Below are 23,902 nucleotides of genomic sequence, written 5' to 3' on the forward strand. Positions count from 1 at the left end.
TATTTTTAGCTGTTAGCCCCCGAGTAGCTTCGCAGTAGCCTCCATCTTTTACTGCATTTTGATTGTGAACATGCCGTTTCCATTAGCTTGTGGCTGTCAGTGCATCTGTATGAACATAGTCTTTCAGTTAGACAAGGATCGGTCATGTAAAACTTTTCAAAGTATGGCTGAGCTCCTGCGTTAGCCATTTCGGTTATTCACGTGAGGGTAAACACTGTTCGCACTCCGCAGTGTCTCTCTAGTATCACGTAATCACGGCAGAGACGGAGACACAGGCTGCAGACACCAATATAGGTCATCCTGAGACCAGAGGAAAATCAGGGTATAGAAGCTTGCTACAATAAATGACTTGTTTTTTTCTAAAAAAAACAAGTATTAGGGACTATTTAGACCAGTGGTTCTCAATTATTTTCTGTCATGCCCCCCCCCCCCCCCCAGGGGACAGAAATTGTTTCACACCCCCCCCCCAATTTAAATACTATTGAGAACCTGCTAATATTTATTTATTTATTTATCTGCACAAAACCATTGTATGAGTTTCTGGCACGAGCATTCTGCATACAATCACCTTATTATCAAATTAGATAACAAAAATTTGCTGAGATAACTTTTGTCGCAAAAAAACTTCAAAGTTCAGTTTATTAGCTCAATTTGTAACATTTAAACAAGACTGCTCAGTCTGTGTGAATCTCAGGACAGAGAAACAAGAGCAAATGATTCACTGAGGTTTGTATTTTATTCAAAACATTTTTAAACTGTAAACATAGTTAAGGTGGTGTTTTTTTATTATTATAGGCCAAGATGCCTTCTGTGATGAGATAACCAATAACCATTAATGTTATTATTAGTCTACTTGCTTAAATAGCCTACAGAGACACTTGGAGACACGTGTACATTTATTTACTGCAAATCGCGGCCTTTCGTGCGGATGTGACCATACACAAGCACACATCGCGCTTGCTAGCCCCCCCTGACAACTCACGGTGCCCCCCCAGGGGGGCGCGCCCCACCATTTGAGAAGCACTGATTTATACCATATAAAATTGACAGAAAAGTGCATAATATGGGAGCTTTAAACAAAACAAATGGAGTTTATCTTGTCGCCATTTGGTTTTTCTGTTGAGTGCTAATATGAGCTACTTCAGGAAAATAAAATTATCGAAACATTTCAAATAACTTCAAGATTTGGAATGTAAAATAATCTAAAACTATAACACTTATCGGAGCCTGTCTGACTCTAATGTACTCTGCAGAGGTAGAATGTGACGAGAGGTCCTTCATGGTGACAGCTGCCCCTTATTTTGCCTGATTTTATTACATTTTAATGCATTGTCTGACGGTGTTGACAAAAAGTGGGGACATCACTTAGAAACCTTATAAAACATGAATGTGTTGTAGAAAAACTTTTTTTATTGATATGAGCTTTTGATGATAAAAGCTCTTTTTAATCATTAAAGTAAATTTTTAATAGGTTGCATTGCTTATGAATCATTGAACCCTTCTCTGTGGACACACTGTTTTGGACGTCATGAGAAGATAACAAGTGTCATATATTTGACATAATAATGATAACATTTAAGGGGATAATTGTGCTCCAGACATTCTATTCTTAATTCCTAATAACATCTACAATTTTAAATATTTTTATTTTTAAACATAACAGAAGTTACTATTGCGAGACGGTCTTTTGTCCCGCTTCTCAAGAATCACTGCAATGAATGATTACTTAGGCATTTTTTACATAACTGCCCTCCAAGTCTCAAGTCCCCCCCATCTTTCCTTATTTTCTGGTTACCTTCTTGTGTGCTGCATCTCTCACATTTTACCTGTGTTCCATTCTGTCTGCAGGTTGATCGGCTAATGGAGCTGCATTTTAAATACCTGGAGGCTGTTCAACAGGCAGACAAGAGGATTGAAGGAGAGAAACATGTAAGCATCCCTCCATCCTCTCAATCTGTCTACTCCTTCCCTCTCCTTTTATTTTTATTTTTTCAGTTTTCAGCTATGCTCTGTTGGACATGAATGAAAGTGTTAAAGGAATTCTTATATCAAAAAACCCAAGTGTTTCAATAAAAGAATCTGAGTCAAGGCATCGTCAAATGCAGGTTGAGTTTTTACTTGCAAACAGCCAAAAGCAAGGGTGCTCAATTAACATACGTCACACAAGTGTGGCACAGATGATTGAGACAAAGAACATGAACATTGTACAGAGATTATATGTAGTACAGAAGGTGTTTGTGTGTCCAATGTTAACCAAAAGCAGATGTTACTATTTCCAAGAAAGGCATGTCTTACAATTTCCAAGAAAGGCATGTGGGGGGGGGGGGTGTTCTGCACCCCTATTTCTCCCAAGGGTACAGTAAATGCACCAGGAGATCCAGGAAGCTTCTCGTGGCCCCCCAACCACTGGAGACACATATATCTCATACATTGTAGTAGAGCCATAAGTTTAGTAGGGCAAAGTTCATAGCAAGACAGTATGTAATGTGTTGCCTTCATCAAAATGCTATAATATATATAATGAAACACGCGCACCTCATATCGTGCAGGCTCCTCAGATCGTGTAGTGACAAACCTGTCGGCGGCTGGATGTAAACATTGCCGTGCCTACGAGTGACGTATTAATCCCGCGACTCAACGAATCGATGACCAAATTCGTTGCCAACACTTTTAGCAATCGAATCAGCACACATTAGATTGTCCGTGCATGACGTTTTCACATGTTTTCAGAAATAGTCACCTGTGTGTGTGTGTGTGTGTGTGTGTGTGTCAGTGTGTGTGTGTGTGTGTGTGAAAAAATAAATATGATAAAAATATGACGGTGTACAGAGAAATGGAACGCTTGATGTCTGTGTGTGAAGCCCTATTGTCTGTGTGTGTGTGTACTGTAGAGCTGTGGGCTAAGCAGACTGATGGACGGATACAGATCGACGATAAGTGGCCAGGCTGGAGAGCTAAAGCATCCTGTTCTCACAAAGAGGAAGACAAAAAAAAAGTCGGATAGATATGCTGTAAATATGGAAAAGGAAAATTAATTTGAGTGAAAGAGGGAATGACGATAGGTAGGGAAGTGTGGCTCGAGATGGATTGAAGTGTGAGATTGCCATCTAAAGATGACTGAAGATTATATCTCAGACAGACATAATGGGGGGGATCGCCGAGAAAAGGCCAGATAGTTTGACATTTTCTCTTTCTCTCTTCCTGTCTTGTTCGTCTCTTATTGCCGTTGCGTTACGCTGGTGATAAGGGCCCTTGTCTGCGTGTGCCGCTATCTGTGCAGCCACACTGTTAGCCTTCCCCACTTCAGGGTCATTCTGTGAACCAGGCACACCTTATGCACCTCACACAAGTGATAAAATACCTATTTTCCTGTTTTCTGGATTTTCTTTTTGCTATTCTGTCTAACACTGTTAAAATAAACCTAGCTTTAAAATTATATACCGCTCATTTCTTTGTAAGTGGGCAAACTTACAAAATCGGTGAGGGATAAAATACTTATTTCCTCCACTGTATGTCAACTCCAAATCTTTAGCTTTGTTTTTCAGTAATATGCTTTATCACTCAGCCTAAATTTGTAAAGTTTTTTTGCTCAAAGATGCCAATACTTACTAATGAAATAAACAACTGTTTACTGCCGAAAATGTGGAGCTACAAACTGCCATCCGTTGATTGGCCGAAAGAATAATTTCCGCGTTAAACCGCTGTGTGTAGTTACCTCGGCAAGTGTGGGGAGTTTTATGTTTATTCCTGTTTGCTTGTGGTTGTGTTTTGCTTGGCAGTGATTTCCTTTTTCATGTATTGTGTGTAGGGTCTTAAATAATTATGCTGTAACAAGTTACCCACTGTATTTATGTGCCTTGTTGCCTAGTGGATTAAACCAAAGGTTGATTTCACATGGTACTAATGTGACACTGAAAACACCCAGATGATACTGTAAGTCCAAATGTCACATGCTATGTTAAATCAGGTGATCAAGACAGCAACCCAGTTCTGTCCAGTGCCTCAGCTGAATGGGCTGTCGTCAGCATCCGCGTTCTATCTTTTTCTCCCGTTTATTTAGCTTTCCCTCTAGTTAAGCCTGTTTTTAAGGAGCGCTAAGCAAAATGTTTTTCCTCTGCAACCTATTACCCACAGATTTCTCAGGAGGATAGCAGAGAAAAACCTGCTGCAAACCCAGAAAAGGCTGCTTCAGCTTTTTCTGGGTTTCAAGCCCAGTCCCTTTTTAATAAGCTGCTTATTTTCCTCCCACCTTGCTATCTCTCCTCTCTCTTTCTATCCTTCTGATTCTCTCCTTCTCCCCCTAAAGCTGCTTTACCCATCCTGCTATATTTCTTAAATTTGACTATCCCCTTTTCCTCACTCTCCAGTTTCTTCTGCTATGTTTTACTCCCCCAAACATCAATTACTCTTTGCCTCTTAAGCATCTATTTTTCTCTCCCTATGTAGGGCTGCACAATATATCAACTTTTAAACACAATGATGATATTGGCTACCCACAATATCATGTACTTGAATGTGCGATATTTGTGAGCGTGTGCTCTGCTGCGAAGCAAATCAATCACTCCCCAAACCACTCACTGATCATGTGCCTGTCCATGCTCCAACCTGGCAACCCCAGGCTCCCTGAGAGCTGTCAATCAAAGTCCAGTGGCTCCGCCTCCAAAGTGTGAATAACTTTAACACGCATAGATAGAAAGCACTCCACGAGCAAACGGAAGCTGCTTATTGGGCGAGCGAGAGCAGATATCTGCGCGTGTTAAATCACATAAATTCCCTTGTGAGTTTCTTTTTTGTGTGCGCCGGATATATAACCCAATTATAACTCCTTACAGTCAGTGCCTCTGTTTCACCGCCGTTCATACGACCTGAAGCGAAGATGAAACCTCACGTTGCGAGCGAAGGCATGAGGCAACAACGGTAACGTGAAGTGTTGCTGAGTGTTACCTGCCACTTCCTGTGTCCGTCCTTTCAAATTAAATTCTGGCATGGTAGAGCCATATAGGTTGTGATTAATTTTGACAAGGCGCAGCTCCTAGTATAATTATTTTAGTTATACATTTTGGGCACAATTTTATTTTGTTCAAAATCAAGTTTTATACACATCCATCATGCAGGTACAATGAATGGAGTAAAATAGTTTATAGTTTGCTTCTAGGGGATGCAATGAGGTCAGGTGACTAAAAACCTTATTTGTCTGCAAAGATGTGTTATTTAACAGAAATGTAGCAAAAGGAAAAGTTAAAGCAGTTCTCTGTTGGTTTGATTTTGTGTGAAGTTTTGGCACAATATTTTGTTTTATATTTTTCTTTTTGGAAATGCATTGACTTCAGGTTAATACTCAGGATACATTTTTTTATACAAAGATGTGTACATTAGCAGGAATATTGCATAGTCGATCACATGGATAACTGCTGAGCTAGAGTGCTGTGCTTCTCTGGACCGACAGAACAGATTCAAATATCGCGTGTTCACGTTGAATGCAGGTGGACAGGTGAAGCCTACTCATTGGACAATGTTGGGCTTTATAACTTATGTTTTATTTCACTCACTTGCAGTAACAACCAGCATAATTCACATCTATTCTGGTCCGAACGTTATTAGCGTATTTCAAAGAAACGCTCGTCCGCCGTGAGTGATGTACTGCGGGTGCATTCTTGCTTGTGTTTGTGTATTTGTGCACCGGCGCTGAGACACAGACAGACAGCGCAGCGAGGAGCTGGCAGATTCTTCAGAGACGCGAGGGTGGGGGCGGGTGGACCAAACCATTTTTTAAGAAGGGGCCAAGGGGGTTATTGAAATTATTGAAATATTAATAGAATATTAGAATATTATATGACTTGTGGCTTTGTTTTAATTCGGATTCATTCGTATGAATATATAATAGTTCAGTGTATGCATAATCATTTTGTCATAGAGGCTGCTGGGGGGTTTGCGTGGGCCCTAGCGGGCTGTGGGCCCTTATAATCGTCATAACTTACCCCCCCTATACGACGGCGCTGTGTACTGATAAACATTAGACTTTCATATATTTTAGATTCATTACACACAACTGAAGTAGTTCAAGCCTTTTATTGTTTTAATATTGATGATTTTGGCAAAAAAGTAAAGAAAAACCAAAAATCCCTATCTCAAAAAAATTTGCATATCATCCGACCAATAAAAGAAAAGTGTTTTTAATACAAAAAAGTCAACCTTCAAATAATTATGTTCAGTTATGCACTCAATACTTGTTCGGGAATCCTCAGGGGAGATAATAATAGCCGGGGGCCGTTGTTGACACTTGAGGAGCCTTTATTCTCTCACACACCCGCCGCTCTCTCTCTCCATCACTTGCCCACGACACAATCGGGTATTGGAACGCAGGGTGGGTGTGTGTGGCCACCGGTCGCCACGTGACTATAAGTTTCCAAGTTTTAAACACTTCTATCTCTTCAACGTCACCGTACCCGAATCCTAAATATCCCCTTAGCAGACGCTATATTTCATCGGGGGGAAAACTTTGTTTTGCGCCACAGTTCGGCCGTAATGCTGCTGCACACACACACACAGACACAGACACAGGCGCACACACACACGCTGCATGTCAGAGAGGGGCGCTACCAAAAAGACGAGAGGAGCGGTTGGAGCCGTTGGAGCGTTTAGAGACACATGCGTGCACATTTATTTACATAAAATCGCAATCGCAGTCATTTGTGCAGTTATGTAAAATGTTTCACTAAGGAAAATTACAGAAAAAGTAACGCACAGTGACTTTGATGAGTAACTTTAATCTGATTACTGGTTTGGAGATAGTAACGCGTTAGATTACTCGTTACTGAAAAAAGAGGTCCGATGCCGGTAACGCGTTACTAAGTAACATCTTGTTGAACATTATTTATTTTCATCACCAATTATCATAGTAGAACAGCTTCCTCAAGCAGATGAGCCCCTGGTCTGATGCGCCACCTGGCTTGAGAAACACGTTCTCAAAGACTTACTTTGAGTCATTATTTAGGGAGCACACACATATTATGAATGAATTCAAATGAGCCATTTTAATCTAGATTAATCTAGATTAATTCCAAAATTAATCTAGATTAATCTAGATTAAAAAAATTAATCTATGCCCACCTCTAAAATAAAGATAACCAGATCTAAAGGGAATATCTATACTGTAACAGTATAGATATTCCCTTTAGATTTGGTTATTTTTCTTTTAGTTAATTATATGAAATGTTGATATTGCTCATACACATAATATAAAACCAGGCAAACATATTGAATTAGAAGCCTACAACTGAAAGTATGTTGAAAGAGTCGGCCAATATTTTAAAGTCCAGTAGTTTGATGGTTGTTTTTATTCTTGAATTTGGGCAGTTTAATGAATAGTTCACCTGCAGAAGTCATGTTCAAACATAAAAAAAATAAGAGATGAAGATCTGATCATTCTTTGTGGTGTGGTAGGCTGTTTTTATTACTTTCTCTATATGCATTAGGGATGTGAATGTGTCGACCGAATGACCGGTTTTCCACTTGCGCTCAAGTTGACTTTAAAAATAGAATAGAAATCCGAAAATCAGTGGGTTATGCCATTTTTTTAATGGGAGATTTCACCGTGTATGTGAGTTCACGTCTGGTCGTGAGCGCGCTGCAGGAGTGTCACTTCTCCATGAAGTGTCAGCTTCACATAAGAGTCCGGTGTGGGACCATTTTTTCCAAACTATTGATAAAAAACAATGCAGTGCAAAATATGCAGCATAAGTTAAACGCTCGTCTAAGACTATGACGTTAAATCACCTTAGAAACACACAATGCCTTCGTCCGATCACAGCAGCGTTTCACCGTGTGATCTCGCCAGCGAGTGAGCCGCCGCGCAGATGAACTGTGGTTTGTGGCTAAAATAATAACTGGGGATATTCTCCCCGTTAGCGATTTCAATGGGAAAGACTTCCGCGATCTGATTGAATGTCTCGAGCCTGAAAACACAGTGCCAAACTGCGCGACTATAGGAACTGTACAGTGAGCGGAGTCCCTCCGTTCGTTTCTGTCTACAACCGTCACAATCACCGGAGACGCATTCACAGCGTTTAGATAACGCCTCTCATTTGTATTAGTAGTAGTAGAAATATTTATTTCGGTCCATCAAAGCACATCACATGCCATCAATAAAAAATAAAAAATTAAAAAATTAAAAAAATAATGGCCGAAAAGGTCTAGGCTGAAGCCGAGGCTTATTATGCCGACCCTTTTTACAATAATAGTAAGTTCATTATTAATACCTTCATTTACCATTATTAATTATATATATAAAAGAAAAATACATATACTGTATACATACTATATATATATATATATATATATATTTTTTAACGTTTACAAATATATAACTCTGCAAATACACAATATAATATAATACAATACAACAAGATATAATATGACATAATTCAATATAATATAATATAATACTATAAATATAATACACTAAAAATATAATATATATATTCATATTTTAACCTCTAAAATATATCATTTTCTACGCTTACACAACATAGCATAACATAACAGAACATAATATAATATAATAAGATACAATATAACATAATACAATCTAACATAAGATGACACAATATTATAAATATACCATAAATATGAATATAATATACTATAAACATTATTTACCATGAATACAACATAAGATAAGATAACATAATATAACACAACACATAATACAATATAATAATTCGAAAAAAAGAAGAACAACAAAAAAAAAACTAAAAAAAAATAAAACAAAGCAAAAACAAAGTCATAATGACGCTTTATATCTTTCTATTACCTTGGTTTTGAAATTCCTTTTGAATTTTTTAATAGAGTTGCACGTTTTTAGTTCACAGTCCAATTGGTTCCATAGGTTGATACCTTTAACGGAAATGCACCTACTCTTAGTACCATTGGGGCTTGGATGCAAATACTGTAACATTACGGCGGCAGATAAAGGATAAGCGCAGTGATCATTTTCTGCACCTCAACCTCTGCTGTGGGAAGAAAGAAAGGGGGCAAAGCAAGTCGATTAATTTGTCGACTCGCAGGCGGACGGTAGGCAGCTCTGCCAACGGAGCGAGAGTGCACCCGCTTGTTGCTCCGCCTGTCAAAACGCCCACGCATCGGTTGTCCACTGGCCTTTCATTAAAAAATATATTTTATATTAGGTTTATTATATTGAGTCTTAAATAAACACTGCTTTCATTACGACTGTCAACGCGCATTTCAATGAACCATGATGTAGTCTACAAAAATATACTGAACTGTGATTGGCCAGTCACTGGCCCGGGCGGGACAGTGACTGGCCAATCAACTTGCCCTGCATATGATTTTACTGGCCCCGGGCCATCGGGCTATACGTTATGTCGAACCCTGCAGTAATACCATGGTCAGTAAACCATTTACCAGTGGTTTTGGCACTGTGAGCAGGTGCCAGGTCTTGATGAAAAATGAAATCTTCATCTCCATAAAGCTTTTCAGCAGATGGAAGCATGAAGTGCTCCAAAATCTCCTGATAGCTAGCTGCATTGACCCTGCCTTTGATAAAACACAGTGGACCAACACCAGCAGCTAACATGGCACCCCAGACCATCACTGACTGTGGGTACTTGACACTGGACTTCAGGCATTTTGGCATTTCCTTCTCCCCAGTCTTCCTCCAGACTCTGGCACCTTGATTTCCGAATGACATGCAAAATTTGCCTTCATCCGAAAAAAGTACTTTGGACCACTGAGCAACAGTCCAGTGCTGCTTCTCTGTAACCCAGGTCAGGCGCTTCTGCCGCTGTTTCTGGTTCAAAAGTGGCTTGACCTGGGGAATGCGGCACCTGTAGCCCATTTCCTGCACACGCCTGTGCACGGTGGCTCTGGATGTTTCTACTCCAGACTCAGTCCACTACTTCCGCAGGTCCCCCAAGGTCTGGAATCGGCCCTTCTCCACAATCCTCCTCAGGGTCCGGTCACCTCTTCTGGTTGGGCAGCGTTTTCTGCCACACTTTTTCCTTCCCACAGACTTCCCACTGAGGTGCCTTGATACAGCACTCTGGGAACAGCCTATTCGCTCAGAAATTTCTTTCTGTCTCTTACCCTCTTGCTTGAGGGTGTCAATGATGGCCTTCTGGACAGCAGTCAGGTCGGCAGTCTTACCCATGATTGCGGTTTTGAGTAATGAACCAGGCTGGGAGTTTTTAAAAGCCCCAGGAATCTTTTGCAGGTGTTTAGAGTTAATTAGTTGATTCAGATGATTAGGTTAAAGCTGCAGTTGATAATTTGAGCCGTTGGGATCCCAACGGCTGTTTTCCCAACGCTCTACCTGCTGTAGCTCCTCCCTCTGAACGACAGCTACGCGCGTTCATGTGAATTCAGTTACATTGACAGGAGACAAACACCATGTCCGATTCCGAGGTGATTAAACATTAGTAATGATAACTACATACGTACATATTGAGCATACATTTTAATCACAGACATACTGTGGTAGATTTGAATGGTATTCATCAAGAGTGCTGAGCAGATAGACTCTAAAGGTTGAGGTCAGATCCCTAGATGGACGTGTGTTTGACTTGGTGTTGCGCAAGTAATGAAACGATATGTCTATTTGCAGATATTAAGACACATGATACCCCACACACACAGATATAAACGGGTCCTGTAACTAGCAACTTCAGTGCCATTGCGGCCTCAGCCTGCTGCTTCGATGCTCCATGAAATCCTCTGTAAATGTCCTGATGAATCTCCTGAAATAAACTTCTCTGAAACAGAATGATGATTGTCCAGGCCTCACCCTTTGTCTTGGTCGCAACGGGGGATTCGGCTACCACAATACCATGTGTGTTAGCTTAAAATCATTGTAAGTGTGCTGGTAGGCCTAACAAAAGTAGCTGTAACAGCCAGGCAAGATAGCAAACTAATTGTAACAGAGCGGAGAGGTGTGTGTGTATCTCCTACTATCTATGCTCCTGCTCTGACCGCAGCTGGGAGGGGCTGGGAGGGCAGTGTTGCCAACTTAGCGATTTTGTCGCTATATTTAGCTACTTTTCAGTCCCCCTGGCAACTTTTTTTTCAAAACAGCGACAAGCGACAAATCTAGCTTTTTTTCTGGTGTAATTGGTGACTTTTTCGCCGAAGCAAATATCACTTTTAACGCTTCTCAACGAGCAGCGGGAGCCTCCTGGCCCGTCCCCCGTCACAGAGCACTGACAGACGGCCCGGTCCTCGCGCAGCAGCCCCTCCCAGCTGCGGTCAGAGCAGGAGATACACCTCTCAGCTCGGGGCTGCTGCGCGAGGAGCGGGCTGCGTGTCAGTGCTCCCGCTGCTCGTTGAGAAGAGATGATACTTGCTTTGGCGAAAAAAGTCACCAATAACACCAGAAAAAAAAGCTAGATTTGTCGCTTGTCGCTGTTTTGAAAAAAAAAAGTCGCCAGGGGGGCTGAAAAGTCACTAAATATAGCGACAAAATCGCTTTGAGTTGGCAACACTGATCACAGGACGAGGGCTATATGGGGCCAGCGGCAGGCAGAGGAAGGGGACGAGGTCGCGGTCGGAGAGGTCTTGATGTGATAGGGCAAGAAGACATGGCCGGTGTACTTTTTTTCAAGCTCTCTCCGTCTCCCTTTCAGCAGTTAACTTTTCAACATTCGTCTTTCCTCGTTTTTTTGCTGTCTTAGCGGTGTTAGTTGTTAGTATCCTGGGAATGGTAAATTGAGGGTTCGTTTGTGAAGACATTGCTACTCGCTGTCCGCCGTAGTAGCCTTGTACCAAACAGTAGGCTAGTGTCAGACTGCTAGGGTCGTGAACGCTCACGCAACTGACGCATCAACGTCGTTGCCAAGGTCCCACAGCCAATAAGAACGGAGAATCTGACCTCGCTCTGATTGGTCAAAATTAACATGAGCGGTCGCAATTTTGGGGGGCAGCACACAGAGGCAGGGGGGAGCAAAGTGATAAAAAAATATTTTCAGACCACTTCACCTACATATAGCTGAATGGCTATTATGACAGTTTTGCCAAATATTACAGTAAAAAAACTCTCAACTGCAGCTTTAAAAGCTCGTTTAGAGTACCTTTTCATGATATGCAAATTTTTTGAGATAGGAATTTGGGGTTTTCATGAGCTGTATGCCAAAATCATCAGTATTAAAACAACAAAAGACCTGAAATATTTCAGTTGGTGTGCAATGAATCTAAAATATATGAAAGTTCAATTATTATCATTATATTATGGAAAATAATCAACTTTATCACAATATGCTAATTATATGAGAAGGACCTGTATATATTTTTTGTATATACATATAATTATAATATTAATAGTAATACAAATTTTTAGAAAATGTCCTTATGTTAATTAAAACCAAACTTTAAAACATTGAACAAATAAGTATACATATTGGTACAATTTAGGATAAATTAAATAGCTTGTTGTGAATGTGTTGGGAGTAGTTCCTCAGTGGCTTATGTCAAACTTTATTAAATAGACTATTGTTGACTTTTCTCTGCAGCTGAATGAGTTGCTTTTCAAGCTAGAGCACTACACTGCCGAGCAAAGGCAAAAGACCGTAACTTAAATTTTTTCAAAAATTAGTTTTTGTAATTTTTGTAACAATCAGTTTTATCATGTGAACAAAAATCGTGAGTCAATTTTGTTGTTTTCTTATCAAACTAAGATGCTGTTTTTGCCTTATCTTCCAAAAGCAGAGGGAAAGCCAAGGCTTTGGCTTTGTTTCGAACGTTAGAATTAAGTTACTGTTGAGTTACGGCACTCTGCCTTTGTTTTTCCAAGCACTTACTGTTTGCCGCGCTGGAGTTACAGTGTTCTTTTGCCTATGTATCGTATGTAATCGAAGCACTTCTGTCACAAACCTTAACTTCAATAAAGTGTAAAGCAAACTGTTTGTCTTCTATAACAACAACATTAAGAATGGCCTGTTCTCGAGGGAAAATGATGATGGAGATGGCTTTGAAACGTAAACACCAAGATCCAGGTAAGGATGATGAAGATACACGGGGGGTGGGGGGGAGATGTATAGATATGCAATGTACTTCAGATTGTGTGAAATTCAGCAAGTAGCCTTGTTAGCTAGCTATCGATGCAAACAAGTTGGGCTAGCTATTACTTGTAAAAACAAAACACATCTGTATCATATAAGGGAACACGTTAGATGGCTTGCCAGCTGCAAGACACCAAATCAAAGACTGAATACTAGTTAGGAAGGACACATTTTCACGGGCCATACAGTTTAGAGCTAGCTGACAATGACAGTCCAGTCCACTCACTGACAGAAAACAACGCAAGCGAGTTGGGGGCGCCTGGCGACACACCTCCCGGCTCGGAGAAAACAGAAAAAAAAAAAACCCCAGCAGATAGAATTTAGATCGCACTTCACCTTGTCTTGAAATCTGGTCAAAATCCATGTAAAAAAAAACATCCATTAAGGAAACAAATCCATTGTCTTAATCCATAAAGGTATCATCATCAGTATTAGACGATTCGCTGCCTTTCGCCTGTTGTCCGGTGTAGTGCCATAAAGTGAATAGCTGCCATAAAGTGATTTCGGTCTCACGGCACTTGCTGAACGACTTCAAAACATATGTAGCCTGTTTATGGCAATCAAAGTAAAAGTAGCAAACAAACAGTGCCTTGTAGCTTTGAGTTATTAATAGTCTGGGCATTTTAGCAGCAATTTGCACTCGCACACGCACTTGAGCACCCCCCACCCCCCTGACTTAATTCTAAAAAGTTAATTTTGAAAAGGGAAATGTGTTTTAAATGTTGTGCTGTAATGAGTTGGAATAAAGTGGTTGGTGATTATAAATAGGCTACGTTATGCTTTATAAACAGTCAAATGCAGGGGGTAAATGACCCCGTCTGGTTTGAGTGTCTAAATCAAAACATGGTACATTTCTTGTAAACAAGGTCTGTTGGCCCTAAATTCCAAAACTAAGGGAAAAATGTGTGTTAATGGGTTGGACTGAAGTCAGACTAAACGTGTAACTCAAAATTGACAATTTAATTTATACTTTTTAGGCTTTAAAAAACAGCCAAACCGGGTGGGGTCGATATGACCCAAAGGGACAACAGGTGTTATTTGCTGCTATTAAAAAAATTAAAGTGATTCAAAAACAGCTTCTTCACTCAACTTTGACATACCAATCTCTGATAGGCCTAAGTCATATAGTTAAATAAGGTAAAGTAATTTTTTTAAAGGCAATTTATACTTTATAGGCTTTAAAAAAAAACACCAAACCGGGTGGGGTCAATATGACACCAGAGGACAAAGGGTGTATCAGTCGGGAGGACATTACGAGGGTTAAGAAATGTGACAAAATGTAATTCCCACAACAGTCATTTACATCACTTTTCTTCATGTTTTATATATGTTTATATATGCATTATATCACTGAAACATATGCATATCAACTTAAACAGTTAAAAAAGGGTTATTAGCTCATTCATATACACATTATTCAACATTACTTTTTGTCACATGTCATTTCTATCACATTCTGTCGTTTCCATCATACAGTCATTACCATTACAACACATGTTTAAGTAAAAATCACAAATAATAAACACAATAACATATTTATTTTTAATAGTTTTTAAAATTGTATGGCCTCTAGTTGAAGAATGACCCATGTGCTTCTAAACAAAATGGATATGATTTACAGACAACCTTTTGTATATGATACTAACATTCATTATTAGCTGCTGTGTCTAATTTATTTTCTTTTATACTTTTCAGTTTCTTCTATTCCTGGAGCAAGTCAGCCAACTGATTGCACTGCAAAACTGGAAGCAACCGAGTGGACAGTTCTCCACACTTATCTTGACCTCGCTGATGAGTTGTTTTGTGGAGCAGATGACCTGTTCACGGGCACACCAGACACCACTCCTTTGCGACCTATGACACCAGAGCCTGCCCTTGCTTCTCTGACTGCACTGGAATAGGTCCTTGTTTCAGTTTTTTCTGAGCCTACACTGACAGCACTTGAGCCAGCAATTGAGCCAGTGATTGCCCACGTCACAGTACCAGACCCAGTTCTTCCACCAGCGACACCAGCCGCTGCCCCAGAGAATTTGCCACCGTCTGTCCTTCATCCAAACACTCCTGCTCCTCCATCAGAAGCCCACTAATCGACCTCCAATGAGGGGACCATGTGGAATGAAGTGCCAAAGGCAATGCTCAGGAAAATTTTCTGAAGACAGGCGGCAAGAAATTTGGAGCGAATATTGGAAGATGTCTTATGGACAGAAACGGGCCTTTATGTTTCATTCAGTTAATCAGGTTCCAACGGCAAAGGTCGGTGCCAATCCCAGTCAGCGGAGCAGGTCTTTTGTTTTCAGGCTGCAGGATACACACAAGACCCCGCAGCAAGTGTGTAAGCTGTTTTTTCTTTCGACGCTAGGTGACCATCCAACCAACGATAACCTGTTCCTGTCTGTGATGGGCAAAGAAAAATCGACTGCTCTAGCTCCACTTAACGACCAAAGAGGGAAACACGAGCCTGCCAACAAGCTGGACTTGAAGCCGTTGAAAGACCACATAGAGTCGTACCACCCATCTGTCAGCCACTACCGGAGGGAACATGCACCACTCCGTCGCTATCTCCCGAGCGATGTCACCACGAAGCTTATGTTTGCCGACTTCATCGACAAGGGGAACGAGACGTACCGTAAGGCAGTAAAGTCAGCCACCATAAGCTTGGCCAAACTTGGAGAGGAGGAGTGCGAGCACTGTCTGCTCCAGGACCAGCACATGAAGGCTGATCATCAGAGGGAGGCTGCAGATGATTGCCCTCAGTGCGAGAGGTGGCGCCTGCACAAATCTGCAGCTGTTGAAACCAGGCTGCATTATAGGGCAGATGCAAAGAGGGAATGGCCTCAAAATACGGCAGTCCTTGGGTGACGTCAGCCGTTTTCACCCGACGCATCTCTGCATATCATGAAACCTTTGCTGCAGTTGGAGCCATGAAAACCAAAAAAAAAAACATCTCCGTTGTCTGGCATGAGGGTGTTGCGGGCCGAAGTGCCAAAGAGGTCACCTCTGCATATGTGGCGGCTTTACAAAAGGAGCGGGACACGAAACATGTTGTGTACTGGGTGGACAACTGTAGCACCCAGAATAAAAACTGGTGTCTGCTGTCATCACTGGCTACACTAGTCAACTTGGACACAATATCTGCCCATGACGTGACCCTGACATTTTTTGAGCCTGGGCACACGTTTATGAGTGCAGACAGCTTCCACCATGGCGTGGAACAGGAGATGCGGCGCAGACCAGGAGGGGTAGTCTTCGATTTCGCAGATTTTGTGTCAGTGGTCGCAAATTCTAATTCCAGGAAAGTGGAGGTGGTGGAAATGAAGAATGAAATTATCATGGCCTGGATCGATGGCCATTCTGCAGCCAAGGTGAAGAAAATGCCCAGACTGGCTGAAATGGAAGTCATTCAACTGCGACGTGGGTCAATGTCCATGTTTGTGAAGAAATCTCATGGGGAGGAGGACTTCACTGAGCTGGACTTCCTCCAGAAGAAGTTTGGGTCCTTCGTACCAGCCACCTTGAGGCCACAAGACTGGGGTGTAAAGGAGGCCAAGAAGACGGAGATTCTGAAGAATCTGGTCCCACTCATGCCGCCAACCAGAAGATTATTCTGGAGCTCGTTGGCTGTCAGAGGCCTCAATGAGGATGAAGAGTAGTCTCTCTCTCTCTCTCTCTCTCTCTCTCTCTCTCTCTCTCTCTCTCTCTCTCTCTCTCTCTCTCTCTCTCTGTAATAAATTAAATAAATACATTTCTATTCCATCACAAATGTATTAATGCAGGGTTTTTTCATCGAATCTAGAAAAATGCACATAATGTCATCAAACACAACCATATTCCAATAAGTTTTATCAAAAAATTATGAATGGCATATAGAGGACATTTTACTGACATCCAATCTTGCAAATGTAAGAAATATAGATGGAAGGTTACCTTAAAGTGTTATTTTATCTCAAATAAGTACAACCATAAGGTTTTTAAAATGAAAGGCTAGATAACACTACTCAGGCTATTATATAGTAGGTCTGTATAAATAACTCAAACTGAAAAAATAACATAGAAGTAACATACAGAATATTGCACTCAGACAAATTAAACAAAAACTACATGAATAAGAGCAGATCATGCAAAAGGCAAAGCGCAATCGGGCTGCCTGCACGTCAGAATGGTTACACTGCATGTGCCGGACATTCCCCTCTCACGTGGAAAGCTATCAATTAACTACCATAGCAACCTAAACAGGGCTGCTTTAACTTAGCTTAAAACCAAGGACATTTGACATTAAACTGGCACACACAAATGTGTGATAAAACTCACAATAAAGAAAACAAAGCAGCAGGTACTACTTTATCAATAACTTAATACCCGGAGTATATTCACAGGAACACAGGAAACAGCCAGATATAAGTTGAGCCAGCTGGTGCACGCTGGCATGAAGCTCTCACTTGGACACACACGGCAGAAAACTAAACTAAGCTCACACGTACTATAAAACGTGAGCAACGGCTCTTTAAGCAACACCTTAAAAAGGTCAAAGCCCTTAATACACAAGGTTTTGTCACAAGGATTTGTTAATATAGGCTATTGTTTAATGTCTGATTTATGATTAAAAAAAATGCTGGAAAAGCATTTTGAAGGCATGTACATTATTATGTACTTTTTTTTATTTATTAAATGAAAAAAGCCTGTATCCAAATCTGTTGTGTAAAAACTTTAGAAACTAATATGTGGTAAAAGATTTGAACTCTGGCTTTATCCAACATTTAGATTTTTGTTTGGAAAAAAAAAGACCCACATTACCCATAATTGGTTACATATTGCCATATTTGCATGTTTATTAAGAGATTAAAGAGGACCCATGATGTTTTTTGACTTTTATGACCTATAAACGTTGTTATGATGATTTATAGTCATGCTTAACCATACTAAATTATCAAATAATGACTTACATGCATTTCGACGTATTCCCTGCTGACCGTCTGGGGTGTCTGTGCAGAGCACTAGACACTATTCTAGCCAGTCGAGAAGTCACGTGTTCAAAGCGGCTTGACGCTTTGTAACTTCGTGACGTTGCATGTAACTTGGTGAAGTCACCACGCGGATGTTTCCATGTATGGTAATGCTGTCACTTCCCTGTTCGCGTCTGCCTCGCGCCCTTATAGGTCCATGCTTGCGCTTCCCGCCACTGAAAGTGTTCCGGAAGGAAGGTAACCAATCACAACGGAGTGGGGTTTGCAGGAGGGGGGGAGGGGAGCGGAGATGGCCGAAGCACAGGCGGAGGGAGCAGAGATTGCCGAAGCACACACACTCAAGTGTTGACAGGACGTGCTGGATCGCCAAAATAAGAGAAAGAGCTTCCCGAAAATCTACATAGTTTTTTGTGATGTGATTCGTGTCAGGTTGCTCTATAGCAGTGTAAAACAAGAAATTAAGACCAGAAAAGTAGTATAATAGGTCCTCTTTAAAGAAAACATTTCATACAAAAAATACTTAATGTCAGTAATCAACTGGCAAAGTATCATGATGATATCTACGTTAAAAATTTTACCCTATTCGCCTGGGGTGTCTCGCCTTAAAATTCTCACATTCAATTTGTGTAGTAATATGCCTAACTAGACAAAACTCACTAAATGTTATTTTAAGGCTATTATTATTGTCACAGGAAAAGCTGATATAGAGTGATTCAAATCCAAATTGTCAATAGAATAGTAGTTAAGGTCTTTTGCCTTTGTATGACCCATTATTGCTTTGCAGATAATACAAAGGCAGAGTACAGTAAATTCCGAATAAGGGTCAAGTTAAAATTTTAGATTTTTGGGGGATAAATAACTTCCTTTTCATACAATAACATGCCAAATTTTCAATAATCTACCTACAACTGATTTGGCAGGACAACAAAATAACTTTGAACTCATTTTTCTCAGTTCTACACTCTGGTGAGTTAAGGTCTTTTGCCTTTGTAGGGCAGTACAGTCCTGTAAAGCGCTAACTTCCTGTTCTTACTGGCTTCAAAATAAAAGTCAACTCATGTTTGGCTAGTAACAGGCTTTTAATGTGAAGGCGCACAGGAAATGTTCTGTTTGCACACGCACTAACTTAACCGCGTTAATGTAAAGAGAGTGTCCTTCCGGTTATTACCGTTGGTGAAGTTTATAAGACGCTAGAATCGCCGCACAAGCACAGATCCAGAGCACACGTCTTTCACCAGCCAAAGTGGCGGGTGGACTCAATAACTTACTTGCCTAAGACTACATTTAACCGCATTTAGAGAGTGTTAATTTAGAGCCCTCTAAGCAGTGTTGTGCATCTCTCCTCTGTGTCTCAAAGAGACAGCATCTGCGTATTAGCAACCTGTCGCACTAGTGCAAGTGGACTTGTATTCATCATCGCACGTGATGAATTTCAGTAGCACATGCGATCAAAACTGTCACACTGTACAGCCCTGTATATATCACGGTATAGTATTTTTCCTTTAAATTCAATGGATAAATAACCGTACTGTACTTTAATCACATTAGATTATTTTCATCTTTTGCTTGGAACTTAAATTTCCATAGAAAAGAGAAACTGGTGCAAAATACCACACCAGTCTGGCTTTAGTCAGTCTGTGCAAAATAAAAATGACAACCAATCAACCAAATGTGTAGCCTAAGTTTTCCAATTGATAGTAGCATATATCAAAATAATGAAAGACTTGAACTATCCTGCTATATTTGCTCATCTTCATTTAAAAAAGCTGTCATAATTAACTAGTGTGCAAATGTCTTGTAATACTTTCACTCCAGCTTCAAAACAAATAATATTTTCAAGTTTGAAATGTTTTAAAGTTACATAAAACAAGCATGAAGTTGAAGGAATTGTCTGTAGACCTCTGAGACAGGATTGCCTCGGGGCACAGATCTGGGGAAGGGTACAGAAACATTTCTGCTGCTTTAAAGGTCCCAATGAGCACATCAGCCTCCATCATCCGTAAAAGGAAGAAGTTTGGAACCACCAGGACTCTTCCTAGAGCTGTCCATCTCTCTAAACTGAGTGATTGGGGGGAAGGGCTTTAGTTAGGGAGGTGGCCAATAACCCAATGGTCACTCTGACATAGCTCCAGTGTTCCTCTGTGGAGAGAGGAGAACCTGCCAGAAGGACAACCATCACTGCAGCACTCCACCAATCAGGTTTGTATGGTAGAGTGGCCTGACGGAAGCCACAGCCTGCCTGGAGTTTGCCAAAAGGCACATGAAAGACTCTCAGACCATGAGAAACAAAATGTTCTGGTCTGATGAAACAAAGATCGAAACTCTTTGGCGTGAATGCCAAGCGTTATGTTTGGAGGAACTAGGCACTGCTCATCACCTGGCGTATACCATCCCTACAGTGAAGCATGGTGGTGGCAGCGTCATGCTGTGGGGATGTTTTTCATGAATGCAGCAATGTACAGAGACATCCTGGAAGAAAATCTGCTCCATAGCGCTCTTGACCTCAGACTGGGGCAACAGTTCATCTTTCAACAGGACAACGACCCTCAGCACAGAGCCAAGATATCGAAGGAGTGGCTTCAGGACAACTGTGTGAATGTCTCTGGAGGGATCTGAAAATGGCTGTGCACCGACGCTTCCCATCCAACCTGATGGCGCTCGAGAGGTCCTGTAAAGAGGAATGGGCAAAACTGGCCAAAGATGGGTGTGCCAAGCTTGTGGCTTCATATTCCCAAATAATTGAGGCTGTAATTGCTGCCAAAGGTGCCATAACAAAGTATTGAGCAAAGGATTTACATATTATATTTTCGTTTTTAATTTTCTTAAATTAATATAATTCAGCGTTATTCGCCTGCTGTAACAAGATATAACAAGATTTCGAAAAAGTGAAGCACTGTTAATACTTTCCGTATGCACTGTATGTGTTCACAAGAAATTGCACTGGTATACCTAATAAAGTGGCCGGTGAGTGTATTTATTCTATATAAAGGTCTCACACCATCCATTTACAAACAGTGTAGAGGCTGTTAATTATTGTGAGGCGTAGCACAAGGTAGGGGTTTGGTAACATTAGGGCAAGATATGAATGATCTTAAATTACTGTTAATCATGCTTAAAGCAAGTAGAACCTCCTTCCTCCTGGTATTACTGCTGTTCCTTGTGAACAAACTGTAGTTGTTGTGCGGCCAAAGCTCTGGGTTGTTCTTTCCCAGGGACAGTATCATAACTTGTAATCAGCATGTTGTCTTTCACTCTTACAAGACCCTCAGTTCCAATTTTTTTCCTCAAACTTTACCTCATGCAATCTCTCTCTTTCTGTTGTTTGCTTAAGCCTCATAAAAAGCATTAAATTCTGCCCACACACACAGGCACAGTGGGTTTTTGCAAAATGCTGACCAAGAAAATCACTTTAATTCTGCATCGAAGCATCCCAGTGGAAAAGAAAGTTTACAAAGACAGATCATCACCGCCACCACCTCATCGGACACCGAGTTGTACGTCCACGCAGTGCTGCATACTCCTCAGTAAAGAAAGTAGCTTTTTTTTATTTATTTTTTTTAAACCTTTATTTTTCCAGATAAAACATTAAGAACAGTTTCTTATTTACAATATTGATCTGGTCCAAGAGGCCCCACTAGGAGTAAAGGTACAAATACACAAGCATGACTCACTTAGACAAATATAAAACGGATATACAAATGCACAGCCTATGTACAGTAACAAAATAGAAAACACAAAAGCACTAAAAACTAGTCGGGACGGGCGTAGAGGTCTGGACAGGGTGTAATAAATAAGAAACAACACAAAAATTAAACGAATGTATGCGCGTGTGCGTGCGAGCATGTGTATGTGAGCGGATGCATGTGTCTGGGTGAAAAAAATAATTAAAAATGAAGATGTCAATGATATATTGTGTGTGAAGGGTGTATGCAAGTGAGAAACAGTGGAATCAACAGGAGCAGGGTGGGTCTACTAAAACAATGTTAAGTTTCTGCTTGAAGGCAGACTGTGAAGTAAACGCTGTAAGTTTGAGGGTGTCTTGAATGAAAGGGAGGAAAGGTAAGACGGGGTCTTGCCCAGGAGTGTCTTATAAATAAACTGGAGCCAATGACGGAGTCGGCGGGTTTGGAGGGAGGGCCAGTCCACCAGTTTGAAAAGTTCACAGTGGTGTGTATGAAAGGGAGCATTGGTGGCAAAGCGGATAGCTGAATGGTGAAGAACGTCCAATTTGTGTAGCGCTGTTTTTGAAGCCATTTTATAGATTGTATCACCATAGTCAAGGATGGGCAGGATGGTCATTTTTACAAGTGTAAGTTTAGCAGAGCGTGTGAAGGATGCTTTGTTCCGGAAGAGAAAGGCCAATCTGGCTTTCACTTTAGTCTGAATATTGTTGATATGGACGGAGAATGAAAGGGAAGAGTCCAGCCAAAGCCCTAGGTATTTGTAGGACTTGACAAACTCCAGTTCGGAGTTGTCAGCGCAAAGGATCTTGGGTGGGCTGGAAGTGTTGTTTTTCCGATCGAAAAGTATGCATTTGGTCTTTTTAGAGTTGAGCCGTAGATGGAGTTTGTGGAAAGAGTGCTCAATAGAAGTGAGACTGTCCTGAAGAGTGGAGGCTGCGGAGCAGAGAGAAGGGCCAGATGCGTACAGGATAGTGTCATCAGCATAAAGGTGGATCCTGGAGCTGCCTGCAGCCTTGGCCACATCGTTAATATAGATGGAAAAGAGCATAGGCCCCAAGATTGATCCCTGAGGCACCCCTTTAGTAATAACTAGTGGCTCCGACAGAATGTTCTCTGTCTTGACCTGTTGGATTCGGTTAGTCAGGTAGCTGGCAAACCAGTTGCAACAGGTGGGGGATAAACCAATGCTAGAGAGCCTACTCAAAAGGGTCATGTGATCAACTGAATCAAATGCCTTGGCTAGGTCTATAAAGCTGGCAATACAGACCTGCTTGTTGTCCAAGTCAGTAATGATGTCGTCAAGGACCTTAAGTGTGGCTGTGATGCATCCATGGCCAGAACGAAACCCAGATTGAAGATCAGACAAAATGTGATTTGTGGTAAGAAAAAAATCCAGTTGTTTGAGGACCAGCTTCTCTAGTACTTTAGCCAAGCATGGCAGGATGGAAATAGGCCGGAAGCAATTGGGGTCGGCGCTAGAGCCACCCTTAAAGAGGGGAAATATCAAAGCTGATTTCCAATCAGAAGGGAATGTGGAGAGATGAATGGACAGGTTGAATAACCTTGTGATTGGGTCAGCAATAAGATGAGCGGCTGCTTTGAGAAACTTTGGGTCCAACCCATCAAAGCCAGCAGACTTATTTGGGTCCAATCGGGAAAGTTCATCCCGAACCTCAGAAAATGAGAATGGTTTAAAGGAAAAGCTAGCGGTGATGGAGGGGGAGGGCAAAGTGAGTGGTGGGTCAGCAGAAGTGAAAGCTAGAGTGGAGTTTACAAATTATTGATTAAAGAGAGAAACCATGCGACACTTGTCGGTAATGACAACCTTATCAAAAACCATGGATGCAGGTAAGCTAGGAGAAGAGAGTTTGTTTTCCATGGACTTAACTGTGGTCCAAAACTTCCTCGCATCAGTACTACACGTTGTCAGCTTCTCCTTAAAGTAAGAGATTTTGGCTGACCTGATGGCCTGGGTGGATTTGTTCCTGCATTGCCTGAAGGCAAGCCAATCAGCTGGAGACTTAGAGGTTCGAGCTTTTCGCCAAAGATAATTTTTTCGACGAACAAATTCTGCCAAGTCATGAGAAAACCAAGGGCTAAGGCGATTCTTAATCCGGTATCTTTTCAGTGGGGCGTGTTTATTAATAATAAGGCTGAAAGTGTTCTTAAAGTAAGACCAAGCGTCCTCAAT

General features: G+C 41.1%; 1 protein-coding gene across 1 annotated transcript in view; it reads left to right on the forward strand.

The window, feature by feature from the left end:
* Positions 1 to 23,902, forward strand: part of ctnnbl1 (catenin, beta like 1) — a 117,443-nt gene that overhangs the window by 70,563 nt on the left and 22,978 nt on the right. Inside the window, exon 13 of the mRNA XM_080030604.1 lies at positions 1,849 to 1,929. Within this exon, the coding sequence (XP_079886730.1) occupies positions 1,849 to 1,929 (81 nt within the window). The remainder of the gene's footprint in view (positions 1 to 1,848; positions 1,930 to 23,902) is intronic.

This window comes from Ammodytes marinus, assembly GCF_949987685.1.
Source record: "Ammodytes marinus genome assembly, chromosome: 7".
Classification (NCBI taxonomy): Eukaryota; Metazoa; Chordata; class Actinopteri; order Uranoscopiformes; family Ammodytidae; genus Ammodytes; species Ammodytes marinus.